This window comes from Rattus rattus, chromosome 17 (assembly GCF_011064425.1).
Source record: "Rattus rattus isolate New Zealand chromosome 17, Rrattus_CSIRO_v1, whole genome shotgun sequence".
NCBI classification, from domain to species: Eukaryota; Metazoa; Chordata; class Mammalia; order Rodentia; family Muridae; genus Rattus; species Rattus rattus.
In genome coordinates, this window is record NC_046170.1 from 25,354,182 (window position 1) to 25,370,706 (window position 16,525).

The following is a 16,525-nucleotide window of genomic DNA, read 5'->3' on the forward strand; positions in this document are numbered from 1 at the left end:
ACCTGCCTCCAAGCACAGGAGTTTGTTAACCCAGGTTGGGAGACATTTGGGAGAAACTTGAGGGTGGGAGAGCAGGACTTTGCTAAGAAGGTCCTGAGGAAGTTACACACCCATGGCTAGAAAACTGGACCATCCATTCTCCTATCAGAATTTTTATTGTCCAGGAGATTAGACATACATGAGGCCTCCCCAGTTTGAGCCCATTCTAGTGTCCCAATACTTATGGTGATAGCACAGCAGTATGCACAGCAGATAGCCAATTGGATGTCAACAGTTGTCTAGATGGGGTGGGGGCGGGGTGACCCAGATCCCTGGGGATCCTTACCCCAGAGCTTTAGAACTGCTGTGAAGAGGTTTTTGCCTGAGCCCTCACCACCACCTGCTGGGGAGGCCATGCTGAGCAAAAGAAACGGCAACAGGAAACACCTGTGAGAGGATGTTGGCAGTTCACTATAGTCTGGTGGGGGTAGGGCCGACAGAAGCCTTTACACACTGGCACAGCAGGGCAGGATAGGGGTTCAGCTTTTGGATGATCAGCAGGGGTAAAACAATTAGGTTACAGACCACACCAACACCCATAGCTGGTTAGTTCAGAGGCAGTCCCAGAACCACCAGTAGAGTCCCTGCAGGCCTGAAGCCACAGAAAAGGCCCACTGGTAGAATAGGAATGTTCAGAGTGGTGAGAAAGTAGAATCAAACCCTGGCTGGGCAAGTCTTAGGAAAGTGAAGGCAGTGACTGGACCAGAACAACACCACAGGACAGATGGGAAAATGTCATTATTCCAGTCAGGTCAGTTCTGGCTGTCACTGAAAATCTTGGTCTCCAAAACAGGTCTTCTACAAGATCCCTATGGCCATACCTAGGCTTCTGTCCCAGCTGAGAAACGTTGAGTATGGGGTGGATAGAGTGAGATTTGGAGCACTTTGAGTATAGTCAGGTGAGGATCTGTCAGGGGCAGGGAAAGATCCTCAAGCCTCTGCCCTTCAAGACTTCTGGACATGGCGAAGCACGGATTAACCACAGGACAAACAAATACTTGATGTTTCTTCTCAATTTATAACCTGAAGTCAGACTGCCAGGTCTTTGTCAGATGGTGGAAGGCCTACAAAGGGCTCAGCTAGCTGTCCCAGAACACTTTTACTTCTTACCCTGCTTGGGAGACATTTCTTCTCCTACTCAGATTCAGGACCATTGGGAGCTTGCTGCCCTAGTTAGTGGGAGATTCATGATTTATCAAGAGTCACAGGTATCAAGGCAAAGAAAGTCTGTGCCTAGAAGGGGCAAATGGAAAGGGGTTTCCAAGACCTATAACATGGGTCTCATCATTTAAGGCCACCTAGGTCACAGCCATGCCCTGGCCATCATCTTCAGAATTCTGCATGGAGGAAATTGACATGTGCGCACTGCAAAAGATGGGCTAGGCTGAGGCGGTTCAGGATACAGTTTATTGTGTTGGTGGCTGCAGGGTTTTCCTTCCATTCCCCTCCTTTCCTCTTGCCCTCTTCCAACCTTATCTTTTCTTCTTGTTTCACACTCTTCTTTCTCATGAATTCAAAGCTGCAGTGACCAAAAAGAAGAAAACGCATGTTTATGCAGGCAGAGAAGCAGATGGGCTGGCGCATAGGAAGAGGGCTGCTTCTGTCTCCCCCACAGAGCGGGGGTGCCTTCCTTGTGCGATCTTGAGTCTGGTATGTGGGCACAATTTGCTGAGACACATGAGATGTTCTCTGCTTTCTCTCCATCCCCTCAGAAAGAAATGTACTATTCAGACTACCCATCCCCCATGGATAGAAGGCTCTTGGGGGACTGGAGAGATAGCTCAGCAGTTAAGAGCACTTCTGGTCTTACAAAGGACCTGGGTTCAGTTCCCAATATCACAACTATCTCTAGGCACATACAGACATACAGCCAAAATACTCATACATATAAATCTTTTTTTAAAAAAGGTTCTTGGCGTGGATGCTGGGCTAAGCTTTTCAGGATGTGGCTAATATGAGAAGGTGAGATTGGAAAGACTCCAGCTCCTCTTCTAAAACTTAAGGAAGCACAATATATTATTTAGAAAATTAGGCTGCAATGGCCTGCAGTGACATCCAGAACCAGTTGCCTCTGAATTTATAATTCCAGACGTATGGCCATACAGTAAATGCTGACTTAGAGTAGCTGAATAAGCAGTCGCTTAGCTAATTACTATCCATGTTCCTAGTTAACTTCTCTGCCCTCTTCACTCCTCCTCCTCAGACAGCCCTTAGATGTCACTCCACAGAGTTCTACTCTCTTGAAACACAGGACTCCCATCCATATGCTGAGGCTGATGTCAGTGACTCAGTTTTTGCTTCATTTCTGTGACTCCCAACTACAGACTGGATACTTCCTTGTGAACATCCAAAGCATTTCAAATTCAACAGCCCGAAGCCTACTCTGTGCACTTCTTGGACCTGTCTGTCCAGGATGCAGAAAGATTTCTAAAACTCAAATCTACCACTACAAGCCTTCTTTCCTCTACAGAAAAGAGCCGAGCCCACCCCACCTGGCTCACAAAGCCCTTTGGGTCTGTTCCAGTCTGGACCCTCATCTCTACTGTAACTACTTGCTCTGCCCTGCAGCTTTACTGAGCAAGTTGCAGGCTTCCTTACACCTGAGCCACTCCTTCTGGGATCTATTATTTTCACCCTTATGTAGCCTTGCTCAAGCCAACCCCCTAAAAAGCTTCAACTTAGACATACTTCCCTTTGGAGTTGTACTTTTGTTGGGTTGTATCAACAAATGCTTGTAATAGTGGATTGCTGTGATTTCAAAACCAGCCAGGATAACACAGTGATTTCGAAGCCTGCTTGGCTTATACTTCCACTCTATTGTATTAATCACACTTCACTGCAATTGCTTATTTCCTTTGTAACCTCTGGTGTATGCATAATTACCTCTGGTGTGTGCATAATTACCCTGATGAGTCTACTAAGCAGCTGGCACCACACGAATCTGAGGATGACCAATAGGAGTCTTAATCTTTTCATTTTGTCCTAGAAATTGCTCTGTAGACCAGGCTGGCCTTGAACTCAGAGATCCACCTTCTAAGTGCTGGGATTAAAGGTGTGTGCCACCACCTAGTCTTTTTTGTTTTTAAAAGATTTATTTATTTATTTATTTATTTTGTATATGAGTACACTGTAGCTATCTTCAGACACATCAGAAGAGGGCATCGGATCCCATTACAGAGGGTTGTGAGCCACCATGTGGTTGCTGGGAATTGAACTCAGGACCTCTGGAAGAGCAGTCGGTGCTCTTAACCACTGAGCCATCTCTCCAGCCCCGTCTTTTTTTTTTTTTTTTTTTTTTTAGTGCTGGGAATTGAACCCAGGGCTTACTAGCCAAGTGCTCTACCACTAAGCTCTCACTTTCCACCCAACCTTCTTCTTCTTTTTTTTTTTTTTTTTCTTTTTTTCAGAGCTGGGGACCGAACCCAGGGCCTTGCACTTGCTAGGCAAGCACTCTACCACTGAGCTAAATCCCCAAACCCCCCCCTTTTAAAAAGATTTATTTTTTATGTATGTGAGTACACTGTTGCTGTCTTCAGACACACCAGAAAAGGGTACCAGATCCTGTTACTGATGGTTGTGAGCCACCAGGTGGTTGCTGGGAATTGAACTCAGGACCTCTGCAAGAGGTCAAGTCAGTTAAGAGTTAAGTCATTGCTCTTAACTGCTGAGCCATCTCTCCAGCCCCTAACCCCCTTCTTAAAATGCTTTATTGGCAACCTACATTCTAAGTGGTTCAACCTCTTAAAGTGCACAATCTGTTAGACATGGTGCTACAAGCTTGTAATCATACACTTGAGTGGCTAAGGAAGGAGGGTCGGGAGTTCAAAGACATCCTCAGCTACACAGTAAGTTTAAGGCTAATCTAAACTACTTGAGATTCTGTCCCATACAAAACAGTGTATGAGTGTACTGTAGGTATTTTCAGACACACCAGAAGAAGGCATCGGATACCATTACAGATGGTTGTGAGCCACCATGTGGTTGCTGGGAATTGAACTCAGGACCCCTGAAGAGCAGCCAGTGCTCTTAACCACTGAGCCATCTCTCCAGCCCCACAAAACAATTTTTTAAGGTTTATTTATTTTATGTATGTGTGTACACTGTCACTGTCTTCAGACACACCAGAAGAGTATATTGGATCCCATTACAGATAGTTGTGAGTCATCATGTGGGTGCTAGGACTTGAACTAAGAAACTCTTGACCATTTGACCTCTTGACCACTGTATCATCTCTTCAGCCCCACAAAACATTTTTTAAAGCTGGGCATAGTGCATGCACCTTTAATCTTAGCACTTGGAAGGCAGAAGCAGGCAGATCTCTGCAAGTTCAAGGCCAGCCTGGTCTATATAAATGAGCTCTAGGACAGTCAGAGCTACATATCAAGACCTTGTCTCAAACAAAAGAAACCACCAAATTTTTAAAATTAAACAATAAAGCATACAATTCAATTGTGCCTGAAAGTACAAAGGCCTTTTTTTTTTTAAGATTTATCTTTTATGGGCTGGAGAGATGGCTCAGCGGTTAAGAGCACCCGACTGCTCTTCCAGAGGTCATGAGTTCAATTCCCAGCAACCACATGGTGGCCCACAACCATCTGTAATGAGATCTGATGTCCTCTTCTGGTGTGTCTGAAGACAGACAGCTACAGTGTACTCACATATAATAAATAAATAAATCTTTAAAAAAAAAGATTTATCTTTTGTTCTTTTTTTTTTTTTTTTTTTCCGAGCTGGGGACCGAACCCAGGGCCTTGTGCTTCCCAGGCAAGCACTCTACCACTGAGCTAAATCCCCAACCCCAAGATTTATCTTTTATTACTATAAGTACATTGTAATTGTCTTCAGACACAGCAGAAGAGGGTATCAGATCTCATTACAGATGACTATGAGCCACCATGTGGTTGCTCATATTTGAACTTAGGATCTTTGGAAGAACAGTCAGTGCTCTTAACCACTGAGCCATCTCTCCAGTCCAAGTGCAAGGGTCTTAATGCCAGCTACTTGGGGGCCTCCGGGAGAAGCAGTGCTTGGGCTATAAAGTGAGATGTGGCTGTCCATCCTGGATAACTTAGCAAGACCAGGTCTTAAAATAAAGTTAAAGAAAAGAGTGGGCAAACTTGGAATGTAGCTTATTGGTAGGGTGTTTGCCTAGAACAGACAAAATCCTCCATTAACTCCCCAGTACTGTAATAAAGCATCCAACCTAATGGCTTTGGATATATTCAGTTTTGTAACCAATGACCAAATTTTACAATATTTTTATCTACCCATAAAAGAACGTTACTCCCTTTTTGCTATTTCTCCACCAGCCCCTACGTAGACCTAGACATTTAGAAATCTATTTTCTGCCCCTACAGATTTGTTTATCCTGTATATTTTTTCATAAATGGAATCAGATCATGTCTTACCAACTTACCTGATTCTAAGAGATATCTGGGAATTCAGTGAGTCTGCCACGGAGCCTGGCAATTACTCTCTGATCAGCCTGCATTTCCTTGTTTTTGTTGGTTTGTTTTAGGCAAGGTTTCATTATATAGCCCAAGTTGGTCTTGAACCTGCCATCTTCCTGCTGCCACTTCCTGAATGCTGGGACTAAAGGTATGTGCTACCATGCCTAGCTATATATAATCCCTTTACCCCTGGTACCTAAAGGCAGATACACACAAAGTGGTCAAGCAATGTCTTTTAGACTCTTGAGATTACTTAGTGGGTAAAAGCTTGTGCTGTGGAAGCCTGGTGACACAAGTCAGATCCCTGTAATCCACATGGTAGGACAAAGAGCCTGTTCCTTCACGCTATCCTTTGACCTCCACAACATCTGGCACAGGCATAGGCATGTATGTAAACAAGATAAATATCATATATACAACACACACACACACACACACACACACACACACACACACACACACACACACGCTTTTTAAAAAGAAATGTCTTACAAGGCAAATAGCTCATACCTATAATCCTAGCACTTGGGAGATTGAGGCAGAAGGATTTCTTTTCAGTTCCAGGCCAGACTGGGCTATACTGTGGATTTCAGTCTCTAAAGACAACAATAACAGAAATGTCTTTGAGAAATGTATATCTGTACAATCTGTCTAGCTCTGGGCTCCCTATATCCAATTTCTCAACTTATGTCTTACACCTATCTAGAATGCAACATCTAAACATTTTGAGGATGAAAATACCACATGTTTAGTGGAGAAAAGCCTGAAAATTTAGCACATCACCTGTCTCCCTTCAGCATTATCTGTCTAGAGTATGAGGCTGGGTTCTGACATATTCATAGACTATCAAATCATAGCCTCAAATATCTCTGCTATCTGTCTGCCAAGGTTGCATGATTTTCATCATTAAAGCTCTTTTTATATGGCTCGGAGGTTAAAAGTACTTTCTGCTCAAGTAAGTAAGTCTGATGAGTCTTGACGACAGCCCTTCCTTTGAGGTGAAGCAGTAGTGTCCAGCTTGCTTTCTGGTCAGAAATCTTTTTGTCCCTTCTAAACAAATCACATGGAATTAGGAGAGCAAGGGTTCAGTGAAAGAGCACATGCTTACCAGGCACAAAGTACTGGGCTTAATTCTTGATAGAGGGTTGGGGATTTAGCTCAGTGGTAGAGCGCTTGCCTGGGAAGCGCAAGGCCCTGGGTTCGGTCCCCAGCTCCGAAAAAAAGAACCAAAAAAAAAAAAAAAAAAAAATTAATTCTTGATAGAGGTATCACCTCCCTTCTCTTTACTAGGTAGCCTTGGAGTGAAAGCATCATCTCCAGAGAGCTACTACAGAAGTAGAAATGTCGAGCTATAATAATAAATAATAAATGTCGAGCTAATAATAATTTGAGCCTAGGATTTCAAAATCAGGTGGGATAACATATGGAGACAAAGGGGCTGTGGAAAGGGAAGGCAGGGGAGGAAGAAGAGAGGGAGGGATGGTATTGGAAATTGGGCCTGCTGACAGAAGCCTTTAATCTTAGCTACACCAGAGCCTGAAAAGTTTAAGGGCAGCCTGGGTAAGAAAGTGAATTTTAGAGAGGCCAGCAACTTAGTAGAATCCTGCCTTCAAATAAAAAGCAAAAAATGGCTGGAGATATAGTTCAACAGTAAAGCACCTACCTAAGGTGCCCAAGGCCACAGGTTAAACCCAATATACAAAGGGGAGAGAAATAAGAAAAAGATGATGAAGGAAATGCTATCTGAGGTCTAATGGAGGGAGGGAGGAACCCAGGGCAGCTGGTAAGAGAATAAGAACACTGAGAAAAGTGTGGTGAAACACGTGCATTTCATTCTGGTTTTGAATAAGTAACTTCTTTCTTTTTCCTTTTCTTGTTTCTTTGTTTCCTTGTTTCTTTTGAAACAAGCTCTCCAGCCTGTCCTGGAACTCACAATATTGGCCAGATTGGTCTCAACCTCACAATCCTCCTGCCTGAGCCTCCTGGGTGCTGGCATTACAGTTGTGTACCACTTCACCTAGCTCATTTCCTCAATTTAAGATAAAACTAGGCTAGGCATGGTGGGGTACACCTAGAGTCCCAGAACGTTTGAAAAGGCAGTCACTAAGGTATTTTGTAAATGGATGTGATGCATTACAGAAAGCTAATCAATCAATACCTGAGAAATGCAGAGAGTAAAACCTAGAAATAACCTACTTCCCAAGCATGGGTTTCGGGTACTTGAAAGGGCGATTATTTCGACTGTAAAGAACAGGAGTAAAGAACAGAGTCCAAAGAAAGAAGACATCGATAAGGAAAGAAATTCTTGGGGTCTGGGCAGGAGATAATGTCTTTAAAATATTAGTAGTTGTTTTGGCAGCTGATGTGAATGAACTGAGAGCTTTCCAAACATTTTATGAGGTTCAGCTTCACACCTACAGGGCCTGACACAGGCTGACCCACTGTCCTCAGATATATTTATATATTTTATGCCCTTACCATGCTCTTTACCTTACATGCCTCATTGTTCACCTATTAATACCGCTGCTGCATTTTAGATCCAGCTGAAGTGAGATGCTGTTAGAACGATCCTCTTCTTCACATTCTTTTTACTGTGACTCCATTTCTTCCCTTTTTAAAGTTGTTGTTTCTAATGTGCATGAGTGTTCGCCTACATGTACTTATGGCTACTTATATGCATTCCTGGTGCCAGATACTCTGGCACTGGAGATACAGGCAGCTGTCATCTGCCATGTGGGCCTGGGAACTGACCCAGGTCCTCTGAATAAGCAGGTGCTCTTAAGTGCTGAGGCTATCTCTCCAGACCCAGATGTTGCATTTTTTTTTTTTTTTTTACATTTAAACTTTTAAGTTCAAGGGCAGCAAGCACTTCTTGAATCCAGTGCTCCAAACAAGGAGCTGCAAAGGCTTAACGGGAGCTGAAGGTGTAGTTCATAGGCACCATGCTATTCTAGCATCCTAGTGTGCCCAAGGCCCTGGGGTCAATTCAAAAGAAAAGAAAAAAGAAAAAAAGAGAGGGAGGGAGAGAAGGAGAGAAAAGGAGGAAGAGGAAGAGGAGGAGGAATATGAGAGAATCTGATGAACTGGATGGATCATGTCATATCTAATACATGTTCTCAATATGTTCAAAGGCAACAGAAAATTCTCATGTATTCCTAGGCCCAATACTAGTGGTTCTCAATCTGTGGGTCCTGACCCCCCTGGGGGGGAGGTTAAAAAATTCTTTCACAGGGGTCAACAAAACCGTTAGAAAAACACATATTTACATTGCAACTCTCAAGAGCAGGAAAGGCACAGTTATGAAGTAGTAACAAAAATAATTTTTTTAAAAATTTTTTTAAAGATTTATTCATTTATTATATATAAGTACACTGTAGCTGTCTTCAGATACACCAGGAGAGGGCATCAGATCTCTTTACAGATGGTTGTGAGCCACCATGTGGTTGCTGGGAATTGAACTCAGGACCTCTGGAAGAGTAGTCGGGTGCTCTTAACCGCTGAGCCATCTCTCCAGCCCCAACAAAAATAATTTTATGGTTAGGGGTCAACACAACAAGTGGAACTGTGCTAAAGAATGTCAGCATTAGGAAGGTTGACAGCCACTGTCCCACACCAAAGCAAAGCTTCTTGTCTATTTTTAACACATTGCTCTTTCCTTTGTTGATTTCCCCTCCTCCTTTTTTAGACAAGGTCTTAATGTATAGCTCAGATTGGCTTCCAATTCATGATCCTTCTGCCTCAGCCTCTCAAATGCTGGGATTACAGGTGCACATCACCATACTTTGGCTGACTTACAGTGCCAACTTTATTTATTTGGTCTCACTACAGATCCACCTCAGATCCTCACACATGCTAGATAACGTATTGTACCACCAAGTTACCACGGAGCTACAATAGCACACCTTTTGCCAGCATAGACACCAGTTTACAGATAAGCACTTTGCTTATCTGTCATGTTCAGGCACCCAACACTTAAAAATTTGAAATTACTTTTAGGAATCTGCTCCCACCAAAAAGGCTGAGGGAGGTTCTAAAATATGGTGACATCACTAAAACCATATGGTAAACTGGGCAGTTATCTGCTAAAAGGCTCTGACCAACCTCCATGGACCACAAGCCTAAGTGAAAGCCCCTGGGAAGGACCCTTGTGGTGGCTGTTCCTGGTTGTCAACATGACTATATCTGGAATGAACCATGATCCTGAATCGGAGGGCACTCCTGTGATCTAGATCTTGAGGCTAGAAAACACAAGTTTCTGACCTAGATCTTTTTTTTTTGTTTTTTAAAATTTATTTATTTTATGTATGTGAGTACACTGTAGCTGTCTTCAGGCACACCAGAAGAGGGCATCAGATCTCATTACAGATGGTTATGAGCCACCATATGGTTGCTGGGAATTGAACTCAGGACCTCTGGAAAAGTAGTCAGTGCTCTTAACTGCTGCGCCATCTCTCCAGCCCCTGACCTGGATCTTGACATGGAGATCTTGAGGTATAGTGGCCACAAAAAGAGACTGAGGCAAGGAGATCTCTGAGTATGAGGTTTTCGTCGGACAAAACAAGCCTCAGATCTAGACATGGTGGTATATACCTTAATCTGAGTCATACCTTCTGCTGGAGGCCTCCATAGGGTCACTGGAAGAAGGAAGATACATTTTTCTTCGACTATTTGCACTTACTTGCCAGCACATCTGTTGGAACCTACTTCTACAGAAGACCAGATTAAATAACTCGCCTTGTGGGACTGAGCAATTACTAGATTTTTGGACTTCCTATCCACAGCTGCCCATTGTTGGGTTATTTGGACTTTACACTGTCATTCATCACAATAAATTCACTTAATATATAGAGATATTCCATAAGTTCTGTAACTCTAGAGAACCCTGACTAATACACCCCTTCCTTACATTCTCCAATGGTGAAATGACTTACCAGGTAAGAGTGCTTGAGACCATGAGACCATGTCTGAGAACCTTAAGTTTCACTCCTGAGATCCACATTGCAGAAGAGAACCAATGGCTGCAAGTTGTTCTCTAATCCCCACATGTACCCTGGCATACGTGCATGTGCACACATATATAAAATAAATAAAATGTAATAATTTCTCTTAAAGTAATGGGGTGTCCTTATAACCTATTCTTCCTAAATGACGACCCTAACAATACTAAACATATATATTTTTCCAGTCTATATCACATTTTAAAATATTCTCAAACTATCCTTTATGAGCCAGGAATTGCGGCTCATGCCTGTAATCCTAGAAGGAAAGATAAAAGGGATTATTATAAATTCAATTTGAGGCCACTTCGGGCTAAAAAGTGGGTAAAAGGCTAGCCAGGGCTATATAACAAGACCCTATCATAAAACAGAACAAAATATACCCCCAAAATCCCAATTATTCATAAAAATAATACACAGGGGCTAGCACGATGGCTTAGCTGGTAAAGGTATTTGCCACCAAGCTTGATAACTTAAGTTCCAACCCCAGGGCCCACAAGGTAAAAAGAATTTACTTCTGCAAGTTGTCCTTTGACCTACACACATAAGCATGCTCACACACACACACACACACACACACACACACACACACACACACACACACACCAGTAAATAAATAAGTATCACACAGTTTCCTTCATCCATTTTCTGCATAGGGTGGTTTTGGTTAATATTTCAGGAAACAAGTCTGCTTTTATTTTTCAGTTCTGGGGATTAAACCTAGGGCCTTAAACATGTTAGGTAGTCTGCTACTGAGGCATACTCCCCAGGCCCTGCTCTTACTATCCTAACTGTCTCTCATAATATGAGTCTTCCCCCTCAGCTTGTCTCTTTCTAGCTTGAAATGTCTTGTTCTTTGGTTTGGCTTTCCTTTCCTTACTCTTTGGAAATGATTGCACAAAGTAGGACACATCAGGATTTCCTATAAGAAAGAAAACATCCTTTAGTTCCTTCCTATGTGATTTCAGCATTTTCTCAGCTAATAGAAGAGCACATAGGTTTTTTGCTTTTTTTTTTTCCCAGAAAGCAGTCCTAAGGTTACTTAGACCCTATTCCTGACTTCTGATACCTCAGAGGTCAAACCCAGTAACAACAGCTGAAGTGTCGTTTTCTTCCTTCCTTCCAAAGACACAGTCTTTATCTGTCCACATGTCAACTATTATTGTTAATTACTCCCAAGGTAGTCTGAGATAAAGGTTCAGGTGAAGGTACTTGAAGAGAGGTTAAAGATTTATTTTTTACTTATAATGCTAGGATAAAACCCAGGTCAGGTCCTCGGGCATGTTAGGCAAGCATTCCATCACAGAGCTACGTCCGCATCCCAGAAACTAATGATTTAGACTTCAGTCAGCATTATTATTGTTTCTGATATCTAAGTTCCAAAGTGAACCAGGCATCAATCTCTTCAGTAGAGAGAATGTAAAGTGCAAATATCTCAGCTATCTGTATTCAAAGTTTTCTCTTTAAATCTATCTTTTTCTTATCTTTGAGTCCTAAAGTGTACATAAGAGATAAATGTGATGGGCTGGAGAGATGGCTCAGTGGTTAAGAGCACTGAATGTTCTTCCAAAGGTCCTGAGTTCAATTCCAAGCAACCACATGGTGGCTTACAACCATCTGTAATAGGATGCTCTTTTCTGAAGTGTATGAAGACCAACTACAGTGTACTCACATATAAATAAAATAAATAAATCTTTTTAAAAAATAGATAAATGTAATAATTTAGTTCCTAGGGAAAAAAAAAAGAGATGTGTGTAAAAATTTCAAATATTTCACACATTTAAAAAACAGTATTTTACATAGGGCAAAGAGTGAAAAAATTGGTGTCCAGATATTGAGAAACCAAAGTATCCCTTTTTTTAATGTTTGTATTCAAGAAGCTGAATGCAGGTTAAAAAAGTGGTCTAACGGTTAGCAGCACTGGCTGCTCTTCCAAATGACCTAGGTTTAGCACCCACATGTTGGAATATCACATTCTGTTAACTCCAGTTCCAGGGGATGCACCTCCTCTCTTCTGGCCTCCATGGGCACTTCATACACATGGTACACAGACACATACATGAAGGCAAAACACCCATATAGATAAATTAAAAAAAAAATACAACCATTTTTAAAAGCTGAACGGTACTGGAGAAAAAGCACATACTGGGTCATCTGGTTTAACTCATGATCACAAGCCTCAAATGGGCACCATATCCCAGCAGGGCTGTTCTACTAAGATCTTAGGTTTCCTCCTTCCTAAATTTGCACACCCCTTCCCCTTTGTTAGCCTTATAATCAATGGGACCTTCCTTTCCAAGATCATTTCTCCATATATCCTCTCATTGACTTCAGTCCTTTGAGGTCAAGCAAGCATTCCTTTCTCTACATCACCTCTGATATAGGGATTAATTAAAATGCTTGGGATTAATACCATCTCTTTTAGCAAGTTAGTAAGTTTGTTTTTTTGTGACGGGTTTCTCTGTGTAGCACTGGCTGTTATGTAACTACCTCTGTAGAGCAGGCTGGCCTTGAACTCAAAGTGATCTTTCTGCCTCTACCTCCCAAGTATCGGGATTAAATGTGTGAGCCATCTCCACCTGATCTCTACCACTTTTTAAAACATCCCCCACTGAACTGAGATGAAACTCAGTGGCAGAGCACTTGCCCTGTGAATGGCCCTGGGTTGGATTCTTACCACCAAAAGGGAAACAAAACTCCTCCCTGACCTCACATCCTTCTGCACATACCCCAAATGTCTGCTCCACCCACAGCAAAACTCAAGTTGTCTTCACGTACTGTCTCATTTCCTTACTCTCCTGTTTACTTTTTAACCCATTCTACTCAGGTTAACATCTTCAGTTAGTCCATATGAGTCAAGTTAAAGTCACCACAATATCTTCCAGTTATTTCCGAGGTAACGAACTCAATAGCTAAGCCTCTGGCTCAACTGTACCAGAACTCTGTCTCAGCACCTGAAAACAGAAACCTCTCTTCCTGCCTCGACTTACTTCTGGGCTTGGATTCTACACTCTAGACTTGATTTTCTGTTCACTTCCTTCTCTATTATCCTCTAATCTTGGAATTTCTCTTCTATCTTTCCTTTAAGTTAAGTCATAATCTGAAAGCTCAAAAGTGGTTGAATGGGCTCAAGATGTTTAAATACATCGGCATTGGTTGCTGACATTTGAACATTTGGATTTTACATACTTCTGGGTTACTACCCAACTTTCTACTTCTTTTGAGGGAATAAACAATATCTGTTGATAATGGGCCAGCGTTCCTACAACACAACATAGACAGATATGAATAGAGCAGAAGAAGCTAAGCTCCCTTGCTGCTAGGTGCATTTGTTATCCAACAGCTAAAGCAAGAGAATTGGGATTACAGTCCAGAGTCACATTCCAAGGCCATGGCGGGAGAGGAAATCATTAAAACACCTGGCAATAGGGTCTTCCCAAGAGAGGGAAGAGATTAAGGACCACCGACTGGGAACCGAAATAGAAATAACCGTCTTAAAAACATAGACGTCCACAGTGACAAATACAGCTAAAGACGACTGCTGTGGTCTGCTCTGTCTCCGGACTGAGGTGACTCTGTCCTAGCTCTCTTAATTTCACATCCGGTTTTATAAGGCTCTTTTCTTGGGAGGAAGATTACCAAAACCCTTGGGCAAAGCCCCTAGCAGTCGATCTTGAGCACTGGACAAGTGGAGAAGTGAGAGAGTGCGGGAACTCACTGGGTTTTACTCGCCGGCGGGACAGGGTGCAGAACTACCCCGGGGTTGGACCGAGCTGGGGCGGAGACTGGCCAGGGCCGAAACTTGGCGCTTCCTCGACCCCACGGCCCAGCCCCGCGCGCTCACTTCAGCTAACCGTAGTCCTCCCGCCCTTCACAGCTTTGAAGGAAAGACAGAGCTAAGGAATCAGGGCAACTAGGCGGAGATCCGATTGCCCAGAAGCCTCAAGCCTCCGCCCAGGAAGCCCCACCCAACGGGAACCAGGACGCCTCCGCGCCAGCAAAGCCCACGCGCGACCGGGTGAGGGCGCGGAAGGGCGCGTGCGGCGTGACGACGCGACTCGCGGCGCATCTCGTGACGCCATCGCGCCTGCTTTTGAAAGTTGGCGCCCGGGGCCGCCTCCCATGCTGCCCTGCGCCAACCCCTCCCCTCACCTTTCCTCCCCCGCCCTCAACTCGCCGCCGGCCGGCCCCCCCACCCGTCTCTTCCCTTATCAGCACCCGCGGCCCCGGCAGCGCCGACGCAGGCGCACTGCACCGCGCCGCCGCCATTTTGTGTCCGAGCCTGTGGAGCGATTAAACCGTGCGCGGAGCTGCTTCTTTGGCGGCAGCGGCGACAGCAGTAGCCAGTGCAGGCACGCGGAGCTGGCCGGGGACGCCAGGTGGCCGGAGCGGTGGAGCGGCGGCGGAGCGGGCGCCGCGGGGGGTGTGGCGCGAAGGTAAGGGGGCCCGGGGTGGAGGAGGTTTCGCGGGCCGCCTCTAGGTGTCACGATGGGGCCGCTCCGGTCGGCGCTGGCTGCAGCCCGGCGCCAGCGCCGCCGCCGGGGGGTGTTTGTCTCCCTCTACCGTCCCTGCTGCGGCGCGGCCGCCGCCATTGCCCGGCGCCGCCGCCAGGGCCTGGCCAACCCCCTCCACGCCCGCCCGCTAGCTTCCCTCCTCCCAACATGGTAGGCCTCTGGCGGCGGTGTCGACAGAGGCCTGCGCGCTCGGCGACTCCATTTTCCTTCCTTTGTCTCTACCCTCGAGGCCGGCTTTTGGCCCGGCTGATCTTTGGGCCACGGCCCGCCCTCTGCCCTCCGCCCCTCCCGCGACGGGTACCCCTAACGAGGCTGGACTTCTGAAGCACGGTTGCCGCGCTTGCTTCGCCTAGGGGTTCTGGACCCTCTGCCGGCCGCTTAGCCAGGTCCCGGAACCGTGTGGGTGTCGGGTCCCGACCTACGCACCTCGGACTGCCCATCTTCAAGTCCACCCGGTCCCGGAACCTACCCGGTCGCCCTGCGTGCTTTTCCAGCAGTTGGGGTGCTCTCTAGTTTCTCGTAGCCCGATCATCGCTGCTGCCGGTCTCCGTCGCCGCCGAGTGTCGCAGGCGGCGCTGCTGTGGCTGGGAGCAGAGGGACCCCTGAGCTGCCGAGAGCTCCCTCTGCAAGGCTGGCTGAGCTGCTCGCGCCTCGACGCGGAGCGGGCGGGGGAACGCGCGCTCGCCGCCCCCGCCGGGCCCCGCTGCGCCCCCAAACTCACGCCAGGGCAGCGCACGGGACCCGGCCGGTGCGGCCCCCAATGGTGCGCGGAAAAGACAATTTCTACACCAAGTAATTTTTCTCCAGCTGTGTTCGCACTCTTCAGCCCCTTGAAAAGAGAGCAGTCAGACTTTGTGCGTTCAAAGATCTCAAAGGGACTGAAACTTAATTTCATTCTCAAGTGATGTGATAAACTCATAAATTCGGGAGCATGGACTGGTTGCGATTGTACAGGCGACGCTGGAGTTTGCCTTTTATTTAAAATGTCCGTACGCTAACTTCATACTCCTCTTAGGACCTGATGCTCTAGGGCTAGGCTAAGACAGTTCAACCCCTCTAGGATTGTGCAAACTGATCTAATGCGCCAATAGGGTAGAATGAACTTATTCTTGACTACTAGACTGGTAATTTGACTGTTCGATGAAATGTGAGGGTTGATGTTGTAATTGAATCCTGGGTCACTTGCAGCAGATGGTTTATAAATATCTGTGCCTAATGTAACTACTCTTTAGTATCTGACTTCCTGTATTGAGTTTAGCATTAGGTAAACATTAGCAAAGAGGCTTAATACTTTGGAGTTTAGAAAGCTAAAATTCCAAGGCGTCCGTAGACAGGAAAAGAAATTAAACAGGGTATTTATCCTGGCTTTAAGTCTTTTGCATTTAAAAGCTTCCTTTGATAAATTGCTGGAGTAACCTTTTCATGCCCACTCATTTTATGACCAATTAGCCACTGATGTGTGACTTAGGTTCTTGAGGAAAGAAAGTCTAGGCTGACACTTTTCAGAAAGAAAAGATAATGAGGC

At 45.0% G+C, this 16,525-nt stretch overlaps 2 protein-coding genes across 5 annotated transcripts in view; one reads left to right on the plus strand and one right to left on the minus strand.

Annotated features, from left to right (window-relative positions):
• The window catches only part of Agrp (agouti related neuropeptide), a 72,427-nt gene extending 56,497 nt beyond the window's left edge, over positions 1-15,930 (minus strand). The window contains exons 1-2 of the mRNA XM_032887943.1: positions 15,470-15,930; positions 424-1,558 (exon numbers count right to left, since the gene is read on the minus strand). Of these exons, the coding sequence (XP_032743834.1) occupies positions 1,553-1,558; positions 15,470-15,919 (456 nt within the window). The 5' untranslated portion in view covers positions 15,920-15,930 and the 3' untranslated portion in view covers positions 424-1,552. Of the gene's footprint in view, positions 1,559-15,469 lie in introns of the transcript that reaches the window.
• Ctcf (CCCTC-binding factor) overlaps positions 14,676-16,525 on the plus strand; it is a 48,336-nt gene continuing 46,486 nt past the window's right edge. For 2 of the 4 annotated variants that reach the window (XM_032887940.1, XM_032887941.1), the window contains exon 1: positions 14,676-14,922. The gene's annotated coding sequence lies outside the window, so the exon portion shown is untranslated. The remainder of the gene's footprint in view (positions 14,923-16,525) is intronic. The other 2 variants (XM_032887938.1, XM_032887939.1) reach the window with 1 other exon arrangement.